This window comes from Hypanus sabinus, chromosome 12 (assembly GCF_030144855.1).
Source record: "Hypanus sabinus isolate sHypSab1 chromosome 12, sHypSab1.hap1, whole genome shotgun sequence".
Taxonomy (NCBI): domain Eukaryota; kingdom Metazoa; phylum Chordata; class Chondrichthyes; order Myliobatiformes; family Dasyatidae; genus Hypanus; species Hypanus sabinus.
In genome coordinates, this window is record NC_082717.1 from 84,730,507 (window position 1) to 84,756,447 (window position 25,941).

Genomic DNA, 25,941 nt, shown 5'->3' on the forward strand with positions numbered 1-25,941 from the left:
AGTCTGGCGCTGATGCTACTACACCACCAGCCATCTAATCTTCACTATAATACTGTGTCATCTGTAAACTTGTGTATTTGCACACAAATCAATTATATAAATAATGAATAACAAGGGTCCAAAAACTAATCACTGAGGCACACCACTAGTCAGCGGCCTCCATTCTGAGAGACAACTTTCACTCATCACCCTCAGCTTCCTTCCTGCCAGCCATATTTGAATCCACTGAACTAGCCCTCCCCAGTTACCATGGGAACTGATCCTCTAGACCAACCTACCTACCATGTGGGATCTTGTCAAAGGCCCTACTAGAGCCCAAAAAGACAACATCCACTGCCCTACTCTCACATATCTTTTTGGCTACTACTTCAAAAAACTCTAAAACATTTGTCAAGCACAACTTTCCATGCATAAAGCCACACTGACAACCCCCTAATCAGTCTATATATCTGAATGCTGATAGAATAGTCTGGAAAGCTCTTGCATTCCCGTGCATTGGAGTTCCCATACCAGGCTATAATGCATCATAGATTTTCATAATAATTTATCTGTTTTTTATATATAATGAAACCAGATTACATGGCCTTCTACTTGACAGGTGGAAAGCAGAATATTTAAGGTTATTAGGTTGTACAGCACAGAAATAGGCCTTTTGGTCCAACACAATCTTTTTGCCCATCTGTCCTAATCTCCTTCTATTTATATTATCTTTTTTGCTCGGCAAACAAAGCCAACAAAATTAGAGGCCATGGGTTTTATTAAATATTGCTACGGTATTTTTTATATTGAACTAATGACAGGTTGAGGAAAATGTATACAATCCTTTATATCGCCCTTTTTTCAGTTTAATATGTATTCATATTTAGAACACAAAAGGTAAATATATGGTGATAAAGCTCAGTAATTTAGGACAGATCTGTGCATTGATTGGTAGAATTAATGCTGTTAAGATGATTATTTTACCTACATTTCTGTATCTACTTCAGGCGGTACCAATTTTCAATTCTAAATTCTTTTTTGATATTATTGATTCTCAAATTTCTTCATATATATGCAGAATAAAAATCCTAGGTTAAGTAAGAAATATTTACAGAAATCAAAAAAGGATGGTGGTTGGCTCTGCCAAACTTAAGATTCTATTATTGGGCAATTAATATTTGATATTTAATGTTCTGGACACAAGATCTGGATGAAATTCAATGTCCATGATGGGTGAACCTCGAGTTCAAGTCTGTACAGGGATTCTCGTTGGCTTCTATTTTAGGGGCTTTGCTTCCCTTTGCACTTCCTAAACTGCATAAACAAATGACTAATCCAATAACTAAACATACAGTACGAATATGGTTTCAATTTCATAGATTTTTTGGATTGAATAAATTTATCCTATCAAGTCCTATTATATCCAATTTTTTCTTCCAACCATCCAGATTTGATCAAGCTTTTCATTTATGGAAAACAAAGGGAATAACACGTTTTCATGACTTATTCATGGATAACTGTCTCATGTCTTTTGAACAGTTTTCTAGTAAATATAATTTGACTAGATCACATTTTTTTCAGATATTTCCAGATTAGAAACTTCCTGAATATTATTTTACCTACTTTTCCTATGTCACATCAAATTGAAATTCCAGAAATTTTTTTAGGTTTAAACCCCTATCAGAAGAGTTTAATAGCAATTATTTATAATCTAATTATGAAAATACTTCTAGGTACATCTGATAAAATTAAGGATGAATGGGAAAGAGAACTTCAGGTACCTTTACTTATAGAGAAATGGGAGAAAATTCTCCAACTAGCTAATACTTCTTCAATGTGTGCTTGACACGCTTTGATACAATTTAAGGTGGTTCACAGGGCCCAAATGTCTAAGGATAAATTAGCTCGTTTTTATTGCCATATAAATCCTGTCTGTGACAGATATAATTCTGAGGTAGATTCCTTGACACATATGTTCTGGTCTTGGCCTCTTTTGGAAAAATATTGGAAAGATATTTTTGATATTATTTCAGTAGCTTTGCATATTGATTTACAACCTTATCCTATTTATTACTAGAATTTTTGGATTACCAGTGATGGGCTCTAGTCAATTAACCCTTTCAGCTTGCCGTTTGATTGCATTTGTTACATTAATAGCCAGAAGATCCATTTTATTTAAGTGGAAAGATTCTAATCCCCCTACTACATTTCAATGGTTTTCCCAGACTATAACTTGTTTAAACTTGTGGCACTATCGACCTTTCAGTTAAATTTGAAGAAACTAGGAGGCCATTTATTCAACATTTTCATATGATATAAGCTGACCTTTTCCAAATTCTTCTCAATAACTTTTTGTTCGTGTATAGAGGAGTGGAGTTAATGAAAAATAATGACTTTAATCGATGAAACATGGCAGCCCAGCTTTTGTTTTGTTTTCATTTTGTTTTTTTTAGTTTAGGGGGACTTTTTTTCTGTATAAGTATTTTTGAATCTTTTTCATGTTTAAGAGATTGGGAGGTTTAGATTACACATGTTACTCGGAGTCTGTTTCTGTATGCATTAACCATTATGAATGTAATCCCGATATCTTTGTATCGTTATCATTGTTACGTTCATCTATTCGAAACTTAATAAAAAGGATTGAGAAAGAAAGAAAGAAAGAAAGATCTGTGGGAAAAAAGATATAGCATTTCAGGTCAAAGACCCTGTTTGCCCCAATCCAAAACACTGTTTCTTTTTCCACACACACTGTGTGGAAGAAATTTTGTTACTAGCTAGATACTAAGGGGTTAAAGAGCTTTTCTCACAGCAGCCTTAAACTGATCCTGGAGGGCTACTAAATGACTAACTAGCCTGAAAAGGTGTAATCAAAGCATAATCACACGATGTTCTGCTTTTCTTCAGTGCAACTGTCCTTGCTTCAAGGCTGTGGGCAGAAGTAGCCTTTGAATAGATAAGAAAATAGTAACCCAATCATCTTGTTTTTCTGTATTGTGCTAAAACAAGATTATTGAGTAAAGGAATTATCTGCTTGTGTGTTGTATTTCACAATCCTGCTTGGAAGCTTTTGATACACAATGTCTATATAATGAGAAAAGTCTCTGTACTCAGGAGAGTCTCACGAACTCTGCTTTTAGGAGGGTGGGCTCTCCATGATGCGCATCATGTTCCTAAGGCGATATCCCTTCATGTCCGAGTAATACTTTTTCCGCAACACACTGCTCAACCTGCTGTATTTGTCTTTTTTTGATTTGCACTAAAGATAGAATACTTCCGTTTTCTGAAAAATCAATGTTTAGAAACTTTAATATAACTTCTCGGATCCACATTTCCATCTGGCAGATCTCCACAATAAGACCAGAATTTCAGTTACCACCTCTCCCTCCCCCCCCCCCGACTGAGAACAGTATATAAAGGGTTTAGTTTCACCAGATTGCACGTTGCACAGTTAGACGGTGCTGAAACGTAAAGATTTTTACTTCTCATGTATATGAAGGATATAAGTAATAAAGTCAACTCAATTCAATTTAGAGTTATGTGGATCAGAACGCACTGGTTACTTATGGAAGCATGTCTACATAACACTGGACAACAAAGATTTTGCTTCCTAAATACCTTTAGGTGTATCTTATGAACTTTGGGCTATTGATCATGAAAATCACCATGAAATTTCCCTATCATGCACCATTTTTTAAATTTATGTTTATTATTTCAATTCATAATTCAAGTCAATTAAAATGATGCCTACAATGTAAGCTGGAAAGTTTCCTATCTTGTCCAGGCATGCTTGGGCATGCTTAGGCAGTGTGGCTGCTGGATGGCAGGCCAGGTTTTAGTAATAATTATTGGGTTCAGGGAATGTAAGGATGGAATTTGCTATTACCAGGCACAGAGATTTCTATGAAGGATTTTGATATTTGAGACAGATGCTTCCCAGAATAACTGATGCCAAGATTAAGGAAAGCACTTTTTTTGGTCCGCAAATCAAACAGGTCATCAATGACAGGCAATTTGAAGAATTTCTAGTGGGACCGGAGAAAATCACATGGAAGGCACTCAAGGAAATTGTTGAAATTTTTCTCGGCATCTACAGAGCACCAAACTACATGCAGCTGGTTGAAAGCATGCTTCAAGCATATAAAACCATGAAGTGCAACATGTCATTAAAGATTCATTTCCTGCATTCCCATTTAGACTTCTTCCCTGCAAATCTTGGTGACGTTAGTGACGAGCATGGTCAAAGGTTTCACCAACACATTGCGGTCATGGAGAAAAGATACCAGGGCAACTGGAATCCATCAATGCTGGCGAATTATTGTTGGACACTAATGAGAAGCCTCAGACACTGAGTACAAATAAAAATCATTAAAAATGTATTTTTAACTTAGTTGAACTATTGCTAAGCATCAGCACCGTTATGCAATTAAACATGTTATATTCAATAAAAGTTAATTTGTTGTTTCTCCAAATTCCTACATGATACAAGTATTCTGAAATTATATTTGTATTCATCTTCAAGCAATCTATCATAAACAAAAAAAATTCTAAGGAAGCAAAACTTTTAAAATTTGTTGTCCAGTGTATTTACACAGAGAATGTGTAGTTGGTGATTGGTGTTCTTTCTCCATTCAAGATGCTAACCTGAGTTTGTTTTCCAGCTCTGTATTCCTCTGTTGAAGATCCCTGTTCTCTTTCTGTAAGTCCTGCAGAGCTATTTCCGACTGAGACTTTGATGTGAGAAGCGTTCCAGCCTCCTCCTCGGATTCCAGGATCCTTTCCCTCAGGCAGCCAATAAGAGATGCCTGCCTTGTATTGTCTGCCTTGCAGCTTTCGATTTCTGCCTTTAGTTCCTGGATGTAGCTCTCTCGGGATGCAAGCTTCATGCAAGTATCTGTGAGCTACAGAGAAGATACCCCCATGCACAGATTGACAAGTTAATGACTTGGTTTTAAATAGTAGCTAAAGTAATGATAGCCATTGTATGTCTGCCAAGTCTATGATTAAGCCAGTTAGCTTTCTGTGTATTAAATAAAGGGTAAAAATGTCATGTAAAATTAATCCTGTATTACCTACCTTCCCTATTATGCATGATGCAGGGTGGATCTAGAGTTTAATGAGGAAAGGAGATTGATTAAACTCTGTCATGGGCAGTCCCAAGCCCAGCTGTGAAAGGAGGAGGGTTAGCAACCCCATCCCATAAAAACTCAGTGCTACAGAAATGCCAAAAGAAGCTCCAAACTCCTCATCCCTGAGAGAAGAAGGAAACACCTGGGAAAACTTGAAAGACTGGCCCAGGACAGAAGGCACTGTAGAGCTACTTTCGGAGGCCTGTGCCTCAGTAGGGCTGATGGGCTTAGGTAAGAAAGGGTTAATTCAGATGGCAGACAGAAAATGTACACAAGAGACTCCTGCAGAGTTTCTACCCAAAGTTTCAGAAACTCCTTTCTACCTTATGACAGTGCTCAACCCACTGAGTTCCTCCAGGAGAATGGTTGTTCCAGCAGACTGCAGAGGATGTTTTCAGAATGAATCATAGATAGCAGTTGTATACAGACAGGGGAATATGAAAAATCAAAATGCAAATATGCATGGCCACAGCAGAAGATGCTAACTGTTGAGTTGTCACTGGATCTTCAGGAGATGCTCAGATTTCAAACAGGACAAGCTAATAACTGTTCCTGAGACATCAGGACATGATGACCAAAGATAGCTACACAACATTCCACAGCACTTGACATTTTCAAAGGACAGGCAAAACTTTAAAAGTGTGCAGCAGATGTGGTAACAAAGGACTGTGCTACTCCAGCAGAGAGGGGTGGTCATGTCTGGATAATGAGGATCTAAAATTGGTATGGATGGAGATAAGAGATTACAAGTTACAGCAGTGGGACCAGAGGAATAACAGCCCCTAAAGGCCAGCTATACTATTGGGCAGGGTATTAACATGAAGAGAATGCAATAAATTTAATGAAGTACCAAGCAGGGTTTTAATCTTAAACTGGACAAATCAAGTTGGAGGAACAGAACACAAAATGTATTTGAGGTAGTTTTTCAGGGGACTAGTGGGTAATGAGACAGGATTTATTGATGATTCAGTGAAGGGATTTACAAGGCAAGGGCGATCATAAAGTCCACGGAGAGGAGGAATAAGGGAGGAAAACTGAAAAGGAACATCTTGAGCTAGAGTGAGAATTGCTTAAGCAATAATAAAATAGATTAATTGTCGGTCTTTAATCATTTAACTTTATGACCACATGAAAATCGGGGGGGGGGGGGATTCTTTCGTGTTTCTGATTACCTCAGCTTGACTACTTTTATACTTGAGCTGCAAGGCGGCCAGCTCACTGCGAGCTGTCTCAGATGCTACCCGATGGTGATTCAGCTGTTCACGCGACACAGGGATTTCCACCAGAGGTTCAAATGTCCCCTAAATAACGAATGAAAACACACTTCATGAGCTTCCTTTGCCACAGCCCTGTGACAGTAATTCCCTATCCCACAAAGCAGTCACATTCCCACTCTAGTGGATTTAATCCAATGATTCTGTTCCAACTCTAATGTGCATACCTCCCAGTCGCTGACTCAACTATGTTACTGGACTCAATATTCAGCAGCCTCAAAAATGGGTTTATTCCTCCCCAGCATGCTGCTGGACACTGTTCCTGGTCCAAGGTTAGAGCTATCCCCCATCCGCCTCTAACCAGCTGGGGTCAATGGTCAATGGGAACAGCTCTATCTAGTGCACAACCACTGTACTTAACTCCAACATACTCTGCCAGATGAACAAGCTCCTGCCAAGACTGGGACGGGCAGGGATCGCAGCCACATTTTCCCCTCCTGAGCATCACCAAACCTCTTTCCACTGCTCCTAATCACATGCCTGAAGCAGTTCCACCTCCTGGCTTGTAGTAACTTCCTAGGCCTCAATGCAAGATCTCCTAGTGTGACGAGATTCTGTCTGGGGATTGCCCTCCAGACAACTTGAGATGTGAGTGCTCCCTGTGCCGGGCATGCCAAAAACTGCAGTAAGTACCGCCAACCCACCACAGCCAAACTGAGAGCGTTAGAGAAGCACAGTCGTGCAGTCATTGGTGCAATTCTTATACAACGCCAATGACCTGGGTCCAATTCCACTGCTGTCCGTAAGGAGTTTGTACATTCTCCCCATGACCGTGTAGGTTTCCTCCCACATTCCAAAGGTGCACGTCACATGGGTATAATTGAGTGGCGCAGGCCCTTTGGGCCAGAAGGGCCTGTTACTGTGCTGTATCTCTAAATTAAATTTCCAGATGAGCTCTATCCTTTCCCTTAAAGGCAGGAGGTTTCCATGAGTTTTCACCTCCCAAAAATTCTATCAAGTTCGACGTCACTCATTTCCTGAGGCTTCCACTTACTCCAGAGAAGCAAAGGGCAGTGACAGTTTATACAGATTAAAGAAGCTGTTACTCCTTCTCTATTCATCCACAAAGATGGGCATCACTTTCAAAGCTGATGCTTATTCTTTGCCCCACTTATCCTGGAACTGACTGTCTTGTCACCTCACTTCAGTGGGCACTGCACAATTACTACTTTGCCATTGGTAAATGCCGAACTAAGTAAGGATAAGCAAGTTCCTTTCCTAAGGATTAGTGAACCAGGCAGGCTTTAGCAATAATCCAATGACTTCACTGTCACTATCACTTGTACCAGCTAACAAATCATTTTGCTAGTTTAATATGCAGTATAATGGAAGGTTACAGGTGGTAAATACAATTTCAGTCACATTACAATATGCAGTGCCATATTATTGACATGGGAACTATCAGAACTGAGACAATATATGTATTGGAAAGAACAAACAGGCTCGTATCCAACCCTTGAAAGAGAGTTGACCGAGACGTGAACTTAAAGAGTTTGTTTTAATTTCGACTGTGGTTGTTGAGGGTGGTGGGCCTGCAAATACAAAAACTAGGAATTATTAGTGTAGAATTGTCCGCAACTTATCCAGATGGGATTCAGGTGAGAATACGGAAGCTGCTGCTACCTGAGGTGGCTGAAGTGACTTACACAGCCTGTTGCCCAAGACGGCAGCAGTTATTGGTGCAACTTTGCAGCTCCAGTGTCTCAGGTTCAATCCTGACCTCAGGAGCTGTGTGTGGGTTGTATGCACACTCTTCCTGTGGCTGTGCAGGTTCCATAGGGTGCTCTGATTACCCGCTGGGTCCCTAAGATGAGTTGGTACCTTATATAGACTGTCCATAACGTAGGTAAGTGGCAAAAGAGCCAAAGAGGTAAGAATGGGCACATGCAAGAGAATAAGATGCAGGACAATATAAGGTGGATAGGAACTGAAGGGGTTGCTCAGATGGCTGCTGGGAGGAACCCAATGGGCTGAGTGGCCTCTTTCAGTGCTGAAACAAATAATACCATCTGAGTCATCTCCAACAGCCATCGTCATTGGCTTCCTGGAAGCTCCACACTATTTACATTCTTTGAGGAGTCCAATAGCAAATGCCAAATTCCTTCTGTTTTCCCAGTTGTTCTCTGGGAGTCTGTTCACTGAAACTTCGCCTGTTAGGCCTGGTACTGACTCACGGACTCTATCCATTACAATGAAGGTTAGCGGCAGATTTTTTTCAGTTGTTAATAAAAAAAATTGTCAATTAGCATTTAATTGTTTAAGATTTTAAATTGTTTTGAGATTCTTAACATTTCTTTACTTTTTAATTAAAAATATTTTTAAAAACTTAAATATGTAATGTCTGTAAACGTCAGAGTCATTCAAAGTCGTTGACAGCTGTTAAACCTCAGAGCATTGCTCCATTAATGGGGCAAGACTGGCATTTTTGGTAAAAAGGTCCTATGCTCAATCAGAAGCCAGCTTTGGGGACCAAATCATCTCAGCAGGAAAGCACAAGTAAGCAAGCAGCAAGGGCAGGTAGTTAGACCAGTGAGATTGAACCACTCTTTGGGACGGATGCTTTAAAGCTAGATAAGCATGAGAGAGAGGGAGGGATGAAATATTGAGCTGATAGGGCTGGGTGAAGTAGGGCATCAGGCTCAGACCTTTGGATTGAACGTCTCTTACCTACGTTCTTTGCTTCCAGAAGTACAAGGGTATTAGAATAGTGTAAGTAGGGCTCAGCTTTTCAGAATAATATTACACTTGTAATCCTCCAGACTGTGGGTGTTGTAGATGGACTAAAGTATCTTGCCCACTAGATGACCACTTTATCTTCCCCTTCTAATGGGGTGATACCTCCTCTTAAACTGTAGAGCATTTATGCACTGTTGCATTAATATCTCATTTGCTAATACTATCACCAAACACAATACATACCTTGTGAGTTTCCAGTCGGTTCCGACTCCTGCAATAAGACAAGAGATGTGAGTGCAGGTTACATAGCTTGCACAGGTCTAAACAATGGACAAGTATCAAAATCATGGCTTGATAGACATAAAATAATAGATTCTGCAGATGCTGGAAATCCGAAGCAACACGCACAAGGTGCAGGAAGAACTCAGCAGGTCAGGCAGCATCTATGGAAATCAATCAACAGTTGATGTTTTGGGAGGAGACCCTTCCTCAGGACTAAAAAGGGAGGAGGACGATGCCAGAATAAAAGGGTTGAGGGGAGGGGAAGAAGGAGTGGCTATTAGCCAGATGGGTAGGAAAGGTAAAGGGCTGGAGAAGGAGGAATCTGATAGGAGAGGAGAGTGGACTGGGGAGAAAGGGGAGGAGGAGGGGCACAGGAGGAGGCATATGAGGAGAAGAGATAAGAAGCCAGAATGGAGAATAGAAGAAAAGGGTAAGAAAAAAAATTAACGTTCATGCCGTCAGGTTGCTCCTTCACCCCAAGAGCGGTCTCACCATGGCAGCAAAGGAGGCCATGGACCGACATGTCGGAATGGAAACAGTATAGGAATTTAAATTGTTGGCCACTAGGAAATTCTGATTTTTGAGAATAGAGCGACTGTTCAATAAAGCAGTTCCCAGTTTACATCAAGTCTCGCCAATGTAGAGAAGGCTGGATCAGGAGCACCAGAGACAGTAAATAGCCCCAACAAATTCACAGGTAAAGTGTTGCCTCACCTGGAAAGACTGCTTGGGGCCTTGAATAGAGGAAAGGGAGGAGTTGAATGGATTTCTGTCACTTGCAAGGATACGTGGATGTTGTCTACGTGGACTTTAGCAAGGGAGGTTACCCAAGAAGGTTCAGTCGCTCGGCATTCAGCATAGGCAGTAAACTGGATTAGACACTGGCTTTGTGGGAGAGGCCAGAGAGTGGTAGTAGATGGTCACCTCTCTGACTGGAGGTCTGTGACAAGTGGTGTGCTGCAGGGACCAGTACTGGGTCTGTTTATCATCTATATCAACAATCTGGATGTTAATGTGGTCAACCATGACAACAAGACTGTGGATGTAGTGGACAATGAGAAAGGCTATCAAAGCTCTCAGTGGGGCTGGACCAGCTTGAAAAATGGCAGATGGAACTTAATGCAGCCAAGTGTGAGGTTTTGCACATTGGGAGTACAAACCAGGGTAGGACTTACACAGTGAACAGTAGGGCACTAACATGTGCAGTAGAGCAGAGGGATCTAGGAATACAGGTCCATAATTCCTTGAAAGTGGTATCGTAAGTAGATAGGGTCATAAAGAAAGCTTTAAGCACATGGACCTTCATGAATCAATGTATTGACCCTGGGAGTTGAAATATTATATTGAAGTTGCATAAAATGTTGGTGAGGTCCAAGTCAGAGTATTGTGTACAGTTTTGGTCAGCTACCTACAGGAAAAATATCAATAAAGTTGTAAGATTGCAGAGAAAATTTACGAGAATGTTGCCAAGACAGTTATAGAGAAAGGATGAATAGGCTAGAACTGTATTCCCTACAGTGTAGAAGAATGAGAGGAGATTTGATAGAGGTATATAAAATAAAGCGGGGTACAGATAGGGTAAATGCTAGCAGGCTTTTCCACTGAGAATGGGTGAGACTAGAACTAGGGGCCGTGGGTTAAGGGTGAAGGGTGAAACGGTTTAAGGGGAAAATGAGGGGGAACCTTTTCACTCAGAGGCTGCAGAGAGTGTGGAATAAGCTGCCAGTGGAAGTGGTGAATGTGGTTTTGATTTCAACATTTAAGAGAAATTTGCACAGGTACATGGATGGGAGAGGTATGGAGGGCTACGGTCTGGGTTCAGGTCGATGGAACTAGGCAGATTAATGGTTCTGCACAGACTGGAAGGGCCATAGGGCTTGTTTCTGTGCTGTAGTGTGCAATGTCTCTCTGATGTTTCAGCTGTTGCAAGAGAAACCTCCTGAACCTGTACTCTCTCAAAAGAGATTAGCTGTGTCTCCTCTACATATAGTGAAATAAGTCCCTTGTTGTCTATGACCAACAAAGTACAAGGATATGCTGGGGGCAAGTGTCATCATGCTTCTGGCACCAGTCGAGCATGGCCACAACTTACTATCCTTTACCAACCCATAGGTCTTTGGAAGGTGGGAGAAAACCAGAGCACCAAAAGGAAACCCAGCTGGTCACAGGGAGAATGTACAAGCTCCTTACAGACAGTGAAGAGAATTGAACACCAATCGCTGGCACTGAAGAGGTTAACGTCACTGTGCCACCAATGCCACCTCTTATCTGGTGTTCTGGACTATCTGCCCTATGCAAAGTTGATCTTTAGGGGTCTAGGGGTTGAAAACCTCTATGACCTTACTGCATCTAACAAGGCAATTTTTACCAATTTTGAAGCTTTTACATTAGTTAAGTCATGTCTCCTTGAACAAAATGGACACATTTGTTCATTGTTCTATGAACTGTCCTGGCCAAGCATCAAAATGAACTCTTCATTAAGAAATTGCAACGGTTAATTCATAAATCACATGTCAAACTCAGCCCAGAAAAGGCTAGCAACACATAACTTTTTTCATGAAAAGAATTTGCTTCAGAAACAGTTGAATAAATCAACACAGCGTTTGCATGTTATTAAGTATTGCCACCTTTGTGTAGTTTTATAACTAAAACAGTGTCTATCTTCCTTGGAGCCCTTTGATAGGGTATTATTCTGAAGGGATTATAGAGCAAAATGAAGTTTATTATATGTAGTGCACTTATTTTGAGTGCCATCTAACTGGATGTGTCAGGAAGATGATACAGGACTGGAGCAGAGCATGAGCCAGAAAATAATCTGACTTGATTCACCTCCTTTACGTCCTTTAACTGTGATCCTATTAATTTGAACATGTTCACCGTTGACTGTGAATCAACCCATGAAATTAAATCATTTAGACTGACCACACGAAGAATTGCATTTTGGTGCACAGCACGTTCATTGGAATCACTGGATTCCCTCCCTCCCCATGGGGAGATTTATTTGTTTAAATGAACCAGGGAAGTTGTTAAATAATGAAGTTGTGCCAGTTGTAGGATTGGACTGGAGTAACTTTACAATCTGTGCTAAAGACGGACGAACGGGTTGTGGTGCATCACAGCTAACTGATTACTCTCAGCTGGGGTACGTGGGTCAGCATTAATCCTTGCCAATGCCATCATAAGATAATGAGTGTTGGGCAGCCACTGTGCCACACAAGCAAGTACTTCCTAATGATGCTCGTTTCATTTGTTCATCCATTACTTTCTTTGCTGTTACAATTAATCCAAAAGCTTTAATAAAATGACATGCTGTGAATGTTCACCCACCCAACTTCCAAGAAAATATGGTTCAAAGCTCTAAACAGATAAAATATAGGGTGGAATCCCAGTTTTCTTATTATTTTAATTTAAATTAGAATGACAAACAATTGGTTCCAGGCTGGGACGCAGATTAGATACATTGAAGTAGATGACAGAACTGTATAATCTGAATACCATTAGCTTCAAATAATGGTCACACCCAAACATTGCAGTGACATTCAACCATGTAATCCTGTAGAAACCCCATCACTTTTCATGCAATGGGAAGAGTAGGTTGGAACTAGATTGAGCTTCTTTCAATAGTCATAGATTTCTCACAGAAGGTGATGAATGTAAAGAACTCTCTACCCCAACCAGTTATTGCATCTCCTTAAAAAGAAGGTGGATAAACTTACGAAGGATGTGGGAGTTGAGGAACTGTACTAAAGAGGAGATCGAGTTGGATGAGGATGATCAGCCATGATCATCATGGGGCAGGCTTGAAGGCTGATGTAGCCTACTCCTGATTCTGTTCTTATAGTGTGTATTTAAAATAAACCATTGTTTTTTTTATTATTCATTATGTGCATATCTACATCACTTGAAAGGTCAAGATTGGTTATCTACCACAAACATAAGTAAGTCTGCAGATCAGGGAGCATCTACGGATACTTCCCCCTGGGTCCACTCCTCCTTCCCTTCCTCCTATTGTTCACACTCCTCTCCTATCAGATTCCTTCTTCTCCAGCCCTTGACCTTTCCCACCCACCTAACTTCACCTATCACCATCCAGTTCCCCTCCCTCCACCTTTTTATTCTGGCTTCTTCCCCCTTCTTTCTCAGTCCTGAAGAAGGGTCTCAGCCTCAGACTGTTTACTCTTTTCCATAAATGCTACCTGACTCGCTGAGTTCCTCCAGTATTTTATGTGTGATGCAATAGTTGTCTATGCCTGTTTGCCCTTGGGAGTAATGTCTTCTTCAATTACAACAATCTTTTGGTGAAAGCACTAATGTATTGTTATTAACCACTGAATTTTGACCTATTAGGAAAGAAAGAATAGTGAAATATATTTATTTTCAGATGTTGTGTTGTTTCAGAGGAACATAAAGGAAATGGTGTTCCCTTGCACAGAAGCTGTGGAAGCCTTACCTCAGTGGATCACCGATCAAACCACCTTCCAAAAATAACGTGCAATAATCACAGTCAGCTGGTCAACCAACCATTATTACCAAGATTTATCCAGTGCTGAAGGCAAATTGCTGGTTGGAGATTTACGTTCTGCTAATGGGGTGATGACTTTGATTGTCCAATTCTGAAATTTATAAGTTGCTTTGCAACTTCTTGCCTCATTGATTTATTTTCTGAAGTGATATTAAATATGGATAATGATCCCCACAAATATGCAATATTGCACAGTAGATTTGGGGTACTGTACCCATTCGTCGCATCACAGCATCCCAACAGAGTGTGGTATTGCAGTCCACAAACATAATTAAATCAACTTTATTCTATATGTACTGCAGAGAAAAGCAACTTAATCACACACTCCAAGCCAACATAATGAGAACCAAACCACCACATCTCATACGCGCACACACACACACACACACACACACGCACGCACACGTGCACACACACACACAAGCACGCACACGTGCACACACACACACACGCACGCACGCACGCACGCACGCACGCAAGTTCCCATAAAGCTTTCTGCTCAAAACTTTTGCATTCTCAATTATATTAAGGGGCATCCTCTCCATGAGTCAGAATTCAGGTTTATGCTCCGATCGGGAAACCAGGGCACACACATTATTGAGGGAGTGTTGTTTCCAGATTCGTGTTAGCCCAGCTGATCTGCCTATTTAGGTTAATGCGTAAGATTCAATGAGGGAATTCTGCCACCATCTGAAACTGCGTATTTAACAGGTCATTCATCTCATCTGCTGTTTGTGGGACTTGGCTTTGTGCTAATGGTTGCTATTTACGTATACAGCAACAGAGATTATGAAGTAACTACAACAACAATTTGTATTTAAGTAATGCTATAACTTGTCATGAAGAGCTTGGAGAAATGGCATGATATTCGAGTTCCTTGTCAGACCGAAAAGAGCACGGTATTCAAAGACTTCTGTTGACTGCAACTTTATGATACTGTATAATATCCACATTCCATTTCTGGCATCATATAAGTACTAAAATATGTCACCTGACAGTCAAAAACCACGGAATCAAACAAATCTTTCTCAGGTTTTCTGCATTATATCAAAGCAATGCAACTAAGTTATTAAAGTATCTTCAATGCACAGAGGAATCCCAACATAGTCAACAGAAGTAGAACCGACACAATTTAAGATCAGAATGAAGAAGATATTGAATGAAGCACCAGTTGATAATAGGTTATGATTCCATGATAGGTTTGTATTTTATTTAACATATGCAGTCTCCAAACAGAACTGCACACAAGAATTCCAATACGGATAGACCTCTATACATCAGTATTGAATATATACCAGCTCCTTTAAATGTGCCATATTCTCACCCAATTCTGTGATGTTTCAGCTCATACTGGCAGCAGTCACCTCACCATATAAAGCTCACACTTCATGCAACCCACTCCCCATGCCCCATTATGTCATCAACCAATTAAAACCTACGTAGAGCACTTTAATCTTTCAGATATGAGGGATTCTATTACCCAACAATGACTAAAACCTTAATTCAATGAGGAATCAGCTGTGTGATTGGAATACAAGGTGTCAGTCATGGATCAGGGGCTGCATACTGGTTCCCTAACTCCAAGGTCCCTCCCCTACAACTTCATGCCATAACCTCGGCCTACAGTCCAGTGACATTGAGAGTGTTATACCATCAGAGTGGGTGTGGTTTGGAAGAGATATTATGCCTCATTTTTTAACGTTACCTGTTTTTAAAAAATCCAGATCCCAATTCAACAAAGAGAATACGAGTTCTCCCCATTACCGCAAGGTAGCATAGTTGTTAGCACACCACTTTACAGTGCAGGCGACCCAGGCCCAATTCCCACCACTGCCTGTAAGGAGTTTCTACGTTCTTCCCATGACTGCGTGGGTTTCCTCCAAGAGCTCCAGTTTCCTCTCACAGTCCAAAGACATACAAGTTGGTAGGTTAATTAGTCATTGTAAATTGTCCCATGGTTAGGCTCGGATTAAATCAGGGGATTGCTTGAGATACAGCATGAAGGGCAGGAAGGGCCTATTCCATGTTGCATTTCAATAAATAAATAATAAGACTGGGCCAAGATCTTTCTATCAATCAATCCCCAGCTTTTTATTCTGGTGTCTTCTCCCTTCTGTCCAGTCTGAAACATCAACTATGTATCCATTTCCAAAGATGTGCTGAGTTCCTCCAGCATTTTGTGTGTGTTGCTTTGGATTTCCAGCATCCACAGAACCTGTTGTGTTTATCATTAAGCAGACTGCCCGGTTATTGTGCTGCCTGCATGGCAGTGCTATGTGCAAATTGGATGTAGCAGCTCCCATTTTACAGCAGCATTCAAAAGTATTTAGCAAGCTGCGGATGCCAAAAATCTGAAATAAAATGCAGGGAACACTTGGTAAGTCAGGCAGCATTGGTGGCAAGAAAAAATTTAGTTAACAGAGCAGGAAGAGCTGGGAAAGTGAGAAAGCAAGTTGGTTTTAAGTTACAGAGAAGGTAAGAGATGGATGGAGAGAACATAAGGAATACCTCTGATAAAGTGAGATTAGATTGTTGAGGTGATCCCTCTGCTTAGTTGAGATATTAATGAGGGTAGTGAGAAGGAGTAGAAACAAAAGGTCACATAGCAGCTGTGAAATACATGCCAGAACTAATACTGAAACCTGAAATTGAAAATAAAAGTGGTGGAAGTGCCCAGAATGTCAGGTAGTGTCTGTGGGTGCATTATTTATTTATTTATTTAGCGATACGGGCCAGAATAGGCCCTTCGAGCCGCACCTCCCTAAAATATCACAGGTCAACTTATAGCCGAATGTTACAGATGGATAAACCTATAACAGAACCGACCAGCACAAAAAAAAACAGAAAAAGAGCAAGTCATCTGAAATTCTTGAATTTGGTATTGAGTCCCAAAGGCTACAGTGGGCCTAGGAGGAAGGTGAGGTTCCTTGTAGGAACAATGCAGGAAGCCACAGACCAGAGTGGGAATGGGATGGAGATTGAAACTGATAAGCAACTGGAAGCCAATTTAATGGAAGTGTTCCGTAGAGAAATGATCCAATCTGCATTTGGTTTCTTCATTAAAAAGTACTTCATTGACTATAGAATGTCATGGGATACCCTGAAATTCTGAAATACATTACACAAATGCCGTCTTTGTACCTTTATGTTATCCCAAAAATACAAAAGTGTGCTCAAGCAAATGCATTCTCACAGCATGCTTCTTGGTACTGTACTCTTACCTCCCAGTAGTGAGGGTAGCAATTAACTCCTCCTTCTCGGCCAGTTGCCTCTTCATTGCACTGAGTTGCTCTTGCAGCTGAAACATTAATCTGGCAATTATTAAGGTGGACCTCTTTCACAGTGTAATAAATTACTACTGGTTTATGATCACTAAAAACCTGGAATCCCAGATTAAATCAAATGAGGTGCTGACAGTAACTATAATTCTAAAGCAAAGTAAATTTGATTGTGTACAAAAGTTACCCACTATTACCTACTATTACCCACTATTACCATCTATTACCCCCTGTGTGGGGAATGGCTGCACTTAATTCTGGGAAGTGGGGCACTCATCATCCACCTGACTTACAGCCAAGTCTCCCTTAATCACACTGGAATTAAAGTAAAGATGATGATAATATTCTGGCCCAAGATAGGGAGAGCATGCAGTAAGTAGTTGAATTTTGGCATGTACAATTGACTTCTATATTCAGTCACTTCTGAATGGCGATAAGGTACCTCATGCACTGATTAAGTTTATCTTTCAGAGTAAATTGTTCTTTACTTTACTTTTATTGTCACCAAACTATTGATACTAGAGCGTACAATCATCACAGTGATATTTAATTCGTGATATTTGATATATCATGAAACAAATATCACTGTGATGATTGTATGCTCTAGGATCGTTTGGTGAAAATAAAAGTAAAGAACAATTTACTCTGAAAAATAAACTTAATCAGTGCATGAGGTACCTTATCACCACTATCTATGTGATGAAAACTCCCCTAGCAAACTACATAGACAATTCAAATGACTTCTTATACAATTTCATGCACTAGAACTTGCTGAGTGTGCTTTAATACTAAAGGCAAGTAAACTTATACCAAAGGGCCTTTACAAATTTACTGAACTAGTGTAATACAAGCCTTCATTCTTACAATCTGTCAAAAATACTCCGTGGTCAAATTATATTACAAACACAAGATTCTGCAGATACAGGAAATCTTGATCAATACATACAAAATGCTGGAGGAAATCAGCAAGATAGGCAGCATCTATGGAGGGGAATAAACAGTCGGTGTTTTGGCCCAACCCTTCATTAAGCAGCACACACAAAAAGCTGGTGGAACACAGCAGGCCAGGCAGCATCTATAGGGAGAAGCACGGTCGACGTTTCGGGCTGAGACCCTTCGTCAGGACTAACTGAAAGGAAAGATAGTAAGAGATTCATCATCATAATCCTTCATAAAGACTGGAAAGGAAGGGGGAAGATTATGGCTTTTTTTTTCCTTCCTCTCCCGTCCTAATGAAGGGTCTCAGCTCGAAACACCAACTTACTCCCCTCCAAACAGAGAGTTGGGATAAATGGTTTATTCTCAGACTGGCAGTTGGTGACTAGTGGTGTTCCGCAGGGGTTGGTGTTGGGACCCCAACTCTTTACAATCTATATTAATGATTTGGAGAAAGGGACTAAGTGCAACGTATTGAAGTTTGCTGATGACACAAAGATGGGAGGGAGTGTAATGAGTGTGGAGGACATTGAAACCCTGCAGGGGGAAATAGATAGGCTGAGTGATTGGGCAGACATTTGGCAGATGAAATATAATACTGACAAGTGTGAGTATTATATTTAAGTGTGACTTTGGCAGGAAAAATAATAGAGCAAGTTATTACCTAAATGGAGAGAAACTGGAAAGTGCCTCTGTGCAAAGGGATCTGGGGGTCCTGGTGCAGGAAACACAAAAAGTTAGTATGCAAGTGCAAGAAGGCCAATGGAATGCTGGCTTTTATTGCTAGAGTGATGGAGTATTAGAACAGGGAGGTCTTACTGCAGTTGTACCAGGTATTGGTGAGACCACACCTGGAGTACTGCGTGCAGTTCTGGTGTCCATATTTAAGAAAGGACATACTGGCTCTCGAGGCAGTGCAGAGAAGGTTCACTAGGTTAATTCCGGGGATGGGTGGGTTGATGTATGATGAGAGGTTGAGTAGATTGGGACTCTACTCATTAGAGTTCTGAAGAATGAGAGGCGATCTTATTGAAACATATAAGATTGTGAAGTGGCTTGATCGGGTGGATGCGGGGGAGAATGTTCCCAATGATGGGTGAAACTAGGACTAGGGGCATAATCTTAAAATAAGGGGATGCCGTTCCAGGACTGAGATGAGGAGAAATTTCTTCACTCAGAGGGTAGTGGGGCTGTGGAATTTACTGCCCCAGAGAGCTGTGGAAGCTAATACACTCAATAAATTCAAAACGGAGATAGACATTTTCCTGGATAAAAATGGCATTAGGGGATACGGTGAGCGAGCAGGTAAGTGGACATGAGGCTAGGTTTAGATCAGCCATGTGATCTCCTGGGCCAGTTTTCGATAGCCTGAATGGGTCGGAGAGGAATTTTCCAGATTTTTTCTCCTCAATTGGCAAATCGTTTTTTTTTCCCCCAGGTGATCTCATGGGTTTGGGCGGGATGAATAATAAAATAAAATGGGCGGCATGGTGCCCTGTTGGTTGGCACTGTTGCCTTGTGGGATTCGGTGATAACTAGAGTTAAGATTGGTTCAGCCCTGATCTTGTTGAATGGTGGAGCAGGCTTGAGGGGCCGATTGGCCTACTCCTGCTCCTATCTCTTATGTTCTTATGTTCTTATGATTGGTGAGTTCCTCCAGTGTTTTGTGTGTAAATCATTTTACACTTTCTGTAAGCATCCATATATATTTCAGGTATTTATAAAATCTTTAACTGCTTCACAGTTACAAGCCTTTCTGCATCCTCCTTTAGCCTTCCCATATAGATTCCAAACCCTATTTAATATTTTAAATTTACAATAAATCTAGCCTAAAACGGTTTTGAGAGCAAAAATCTTCTGGATTTTCATTAACCTTTTGTGAAAAAATGGTCTTTCAGATATCACACTGAGTAATCACACTCAAATTTTAAGTTTACGCTGTTTGTTCCGTACTTCCCATCAGAAGGAAAAAAAAACACCCCATTTACCTTATCAGTACCTTTACTTATCTCAATTATGTAGCCCCCTAATTTTCTACTTTACAGGGACTATAAGCCCCTGCACTCTGTTCTGAATCAAGTTAAGTCAAGTCACTTTTATTGTCATTTCGACCTTAACTGCTGGTACAGTGCATAGTCAAACGAGGCAACGTTTTTTTCAGGACCATGGTGTTACATTACACAGTACAAAAACTAGACTGAAATACATAAAAAACAACACAGAAAAAAAACTACACTAGACTACAGACCTACCCAGGACTGCATAAAGTGCACAAAACAGTGCAGGCATTACAATAAATAATAAACAAGACAACAGGGCAGTAAGGTGTCAGTCCAGGCTCTGGGTATTGAGGAGTCTGATAGCTTGGGGGAAGAAACTGTTACATAGTCTGGTTGTGAGAGCCCGAATGCTTCAGTGCCTTTTCACAGATGGCAGGAGGGAGAAAAGTTTGTATGAGGGGTGCATGGGGTTCTTCATAATGCTGTTTGCTTTGCAGATACAGCGTAGTGCAAATGTCCGTAATGGCGGGAAGAGAGACCCCGATGATATTCTCAGCTGACCTCACTATCCGCTGCAGGGTCTTGTGATCTGAGATGGTGCAATTTCCAAACCAGGCAGTGATGCAGCTGCTCAGGATGCTCTCAATACAACCCCTGTAGAATGTGATGAGGATGGGGGGTAGGAGATGGTCTTTCCTCAGCCCTTCACAGGATGTAGAGATGCTGCTGGGCTTTCTTTGCTATGGAGCTGGTGTTGAGGGACCGGGTGAGATTCTCCATCAGGTGAACACCAAGAAATTTAGTGCTCTTAACGATCTCTACCAAGAAGCCATCGATGTTCAGCGGGGAGTGATCGCTTCGTGCCCTCCTGAAGTCAACAACCATCTCTTTTGTTTTGATCACATTCAGAGACAGGTTGTTGCATGCAACGGGTGAATGCAACAATTCAAAAAGAATCTGTATAGTCAGAACTGAACTTACAACTTTCTGCACTTCAAACTTTTGACATGAAAGCCAATAGTTTATTAGCCTATTTCATTACTTTCTTGTAACTTTCCACTAAGATTCACTTCTAAGATTACCTTTACTTGTCACGTGTATATTGAAACACAAACAGTGAAATGAGTCGTTTGGGTCCAAGGATCATGCTGGGAGCAGCCTGCAAGGGTTGCCATGCTCTAGTGCCAACAGAGCTGCCCACAATTTATTACCCATACACCTTTGGAATGGATGTGGCAGGAAATTCATGTGGTGACATGGAGAATGTACAAATTCCTTACAGGTAGCAGTGCGAATTGAACCACAAACACACGTGCTAACTGTTACACTACTACACATTCTCTCTGAGTCTTCCTGTATCCTCAGTTATTAGCTCTTGCCAATCACAACATATTTTGATCCAGCTTTCATGTCCTGACTTACCCAAGGGTATGCCCTCACATGTCCTACTCATTTCCATCAGCCGCTTTGCCCACTTTAGCTATCAAGGTCCCTTTTCAGCTTTCAGCCAAGTTATTCAGTTTTCAAAATGCTTGCATTACTTATTGCTCAAGATAATGTCATCCACAAGCTTTTATATAATGACTCTCAATTCTGTCGTTGACATCTACCGTATTCCTGGATGACACCACTAGCGCATTACACCAAATGGCTTACATACTCCCGGTCTCTTGTCCCAGCCTCAATTTCCTACCCGAGTAAATAGGTGGATCCTAATTCTGCCTGCTGTCAGTTTTGCTACCAGTATCTTATGCAGAACTTTAATGAACACCTTCTGAAAGTCCATATAAATAATACCCATAGAACCAAACTAATCTACTGAGTTTGGTTCCTCCTCAATACATGTATGTATTATGTTTGTCTAAATGTTTAGTCCTTCAACAAATTCCAGTAACCTTCTAGCAACTGACTTTTGACTAGTTGACATAATTTTCTAGCTTATTTCTTATTATAGTCTTATTCAATGTTGCAGTGAACGAAGCTTGAACCATTGGTGTTTTACATGACCATGACCAATGCACCCGGGGTTTTTGTATCTATCCCCTGGATGGAAAAGTGCAATAAACATTGCCAGCTATCAATCACTTATTTTACATCACTGTGCAAAGGTACAAACATACTTCCCTGTCTATCCTCTCTACTTTATAGTTAACCTATTAACATTCATTTTCTTTTATCTCAGTGAAGGTGCCTCTCCCAATTCATCATAATCATTATGTGCCATGTGGTATGACATGGGCGATCATGTCTTCCATCCGCCCCTAATCTGCGAGGGATCACTGCCTGTGTGGAAGACCACTCACTCTCCCCCACCCAAACTGCCGGCTCCATTCCTTTCTCTATCCATTACCACCATTCACGATTATTCTTGGGCAAATTTTTCTACAGAAGTGGTTTGCTATTGCCTTCTTTGGGGCGGTGTCTTCTACAAGATGCGTGTCCCCAGCCATTATCGATGCTCCCAGTATGGTGAACATGGAAGGTCAGATATTAAGGAGTTTAAATTCCATTACACTGGCCTTCTTACCTGTTCCCATCCGATTCTTGACTCCAGACCCCCACCAAGTGATGGGTTCCTAACTGCTTCGGGAAATGATAAAGGGAACTGCTTCCGGAGTGATAAATGCTAAATTGAATGTCAACGAACTAAAACAAAAAGTTCCTGATCATATTTAGTTACTATAAAGAAATGGTCGGTGGAGCCAAACACAAGGTGGCTTTCATAAGGTCACAGCCCTCATTTTCTCTCCCCCTGGCCCGGGCCGGGAGGGTCACTCACCTCAGGCACAGGGCGACCGGCTGCCGGGGCGCCCGTCCACGCCAGCGAGCGCAGCGCCCGGTTACTGTTGACATCGATCAGCTCCGGGACCGCAGAGCCCGAGTCTATCCCTCTGGAGAAGGACATCGGGAACCTGCCTTCCTGCGCCGACAGATTTAAAGTAATCCCTCGGGAACCGATCTGTCCGGCCGCACTGTTACCAGGGTTTCCCGGGGCAACGCTTTGTAACTGGACCTCAAGGTGGAGCCAGAGCACGATGCAGCGTTCACACGGGGCTGGGATTCCTTCAAGAGCAGTGGGAGGTCACTGGACAGCTGGCGCGAATAGAAAATGTTTGGAAGCACAGTGTGGGGTCTGGAGTTATAAAAACTAGAGCGGGTACAGGCTATTCAGTTCTTCAAGCCTGCTCTACCACTCAATATGATTTTGGCTGATTGCTGAAATTCAGTACCCTGTTCCAGCAAAAATTCCCATATCCTTGTAACAGATAAATATCTAACTCCTTCTTGAACATACTTAATGATTTCGGTTCTACTGTTGTGGTAGAGAATTCCACCATTCTCTTGGTGAAGAAATTTCATCCCATCTCTGCCTCATTTTTTTTTTACAGTTTATCCTTAGATTGTGACGCTTAATTCTCTCCATCAGGAGCACCTTTTGTGTGTGCAATCTGTCCGATTCTAGATAGATAGATAGATACTTTGTTCATCCCCAAGGGGAAATTCAACATTTTTCCAGTGTCCCATACACTTATTGTAGCAAAACTAATTACATACAGTATTTAACTCAGTATAAATATGATATGCATCTAAAATCACCCTCCCAAAAAGCATTAATAAATGGCTTTTTAAAAGTTCTTAAATAGTTTACTAGCTTGTAAAAAAACTAGTAAAAAAGATTCTGTCCGAATTTTGTACATTTCTGTGAGATCTTCTCTCATTCTTCTAAGCTCTGGTAAATATAAGATTAATTGACCCAATTTCACTTCTTACATCAATCTTGCCCTGACAATTGGTTCATTATTGTCACATTTACAGAGGGACAGTAAAAAACTTCCATACAGAACCATTTATTACAACAATGAGGTAGTACAAGGTAAGAATAATTTGCAGAATAAAGTGTTACAGTCACAGAGGTAGTGCAGTGCATGTATACAACAGGGTGTAAGGTCACAATGTGTGGTCAAGGGTCCATCTTATCATTCTAGAGGACCACTCAATGGAAAGGAAGCTGTCCTTGAGCCTGGTGGTGTGTGCGTTTAGGCTTCTGTATCTTCTGTCCAATGGGAGGTGGAGGGGGGGAAGAGAGAATGTCCAGGGGGACTGGGACCTTTGGTTATGCTAACTGTTCTACTGGGGCAGGAAGAAGCGTGGGCAGAGTCCATAGTGAAAAGGTTGGTTTCTGTGGTGTGGTGGGCTGTATTAACATGGGCAGAGCACACTAAGCCATGATGTATCCAGGTAGATGTTCTCTGCGATGCATTTATAAAACTTGAAGAGGGTCAGAGGGGATAATGCTAAATTTCTTCAACCTCCTGAGGAAGTAGAGGCACTGGTGAGTGTTCTTGGCTGTGGTGTCAACAAGGCATCATAATGTACCATGGGAGTTCCCACCTTCTGTCCTATTCAATCTGATTATCTAGCAGTGCTCAGGAACTTTCCCAGGACCCAGTCAATATATATTGTTCTGTCAACATCAGTATGACCAGATGAATGATGGCTCGAGAGACTTGTACACAAATGACCTGCTGTCCTTTTATAAATGCAAACTTTCTCTTTTCAAGGTGGTTGCGTCAAGCTCTTTTCTATCATCACTGAATATGCATTTTGAATGAAGAAGATTAGGAAGGATTATGAACTTACTCAACGGTTTCCTTAACTCTGTAGGAAGTTTGATCAATTTCATTTATTTCCCAAAAGACCCAACAGAATAGAGCATGTAATCTAGCCCAAAGGTTTTATGCTCATTGGAGGTGTGTGCGTATAATTTATCTACCTGCTAAATGAAAGGGTTGCTCTACAGATTAGCAAATCTTTTGTATAAGCATATTGGTATAAAGGTACCTTAGCATTATACCCAACATATAATTGTGAAATATTATATGTAGGCATATCCCTTGTTAGGGAGTATTTTGGAGTTACATAAATATAGCAGATATTAATTGAAATAAGAACCAGGCCTCAGTTCTTATTGTAAATGAAAAAAAAAGTTCAGGTGGTTTGTAATTAGCCTTCAGGTTTTTATTTTGTAAATTGCAAGCAGCTATTGACTATTATCCACTGATCTAGGTTAGGCAATTCACTACACAACTCTTAATTAATCAAAGCCTGCACTCTATTGTCTCTGCACAAGTATCTATGTTGATCCCGGACTAACAACTTAAAACTTGAATTCTACTGTTCTCTCTATACCACTTCTCCAATTTATAACACTGAAATATGGGAGCTCCCATTGGCCAAATAATTGATCCTTCTTCTCCCAACCCCTGGCAGGGGGTCTTCCTTGTGATTGTTAGTGTCCTTGCTACCTTGCATTTAAAGCCTCTTAATGGTAAGTCAGTTTGGCATTATTGGACCAAATCTTGCTGCCGTTTCCACTGTGAACTGCCACCACTTACCTTGATAAATACAACGTAAGTTAAAACATTGGTGCAAATATATTTAAACTTAACTTATTCCCAAACTTACTAGAATGATTCTCAGCAGTGAATCCAACAATACACTGACCACTGGACTCCAGCAGTTACTCAGTATGTGATGACAGATTGTACCAGTGTTGACCTGACATAGAATCCTTCAGCTTTTCCACTCCAACACAACTTTTAGTGTTGCAATGAAAGTAAGTTATGCGTTTCATATAAAATATTACTTTAAAAAATTATCAATCACCTGAAAGTGTTTTTAGGTGACAATTTTTAAAAAGTATTTATTTCAATTATAACAGTTCATAAAAGCTTCTGATCAACAACGTTTCATGACAAGGGTTTCTCAAGAGTTCTATCAGCAGAGATTGTGACATGACTCAATTAAGTTAGGTGCTGCTTGTGGGCCTTTCCATCAGGTCTAAGATGTTTTCAGTCAGCATGTGGG

General features: G+C 40.9%; 1 protein-coding gene across 1 annotated transcript in view; it reads right to left on the reverse strand.

Annotated features, from left to right (window-relative positions):
- The window catches only part of ccdc170 (coiled-coil domain containing 170), a 97,679-nt gene extending 74,620 nt beyond the window's left edge, over nt 1–23,059 (reverse strand). Inside the window, exons 1-5 of the mRNA XM_059986336.1 lie at nt 22,853–23,059; nt 17,081–17,157; nt 9,299–9,326; nt 6,278–6,406; nt 4,621–4,877 (exon numbers count right to left, since the gene is read on the reverse strand). Coding sequence (XP_059842319.1) covers nt 4,621–4,877; nt 6,278–6,406; nt 9,299–9,326; nt 17,081–17,157; nt 22,853–22,978 — 617 coding nt within the window. The 5' untranslated portion in view covers nt 22,979–23,059. The remainder of the gene's footprint in view (nt 1–4,620; nt 4,878–6,277; nt 6,407–9,298; nt 9,327–17,080; nt 17,158–22,852) is intronic.
- Between the last annotated feature and the right edge of the window lie 2,882 nt (nt 23,060–25,941).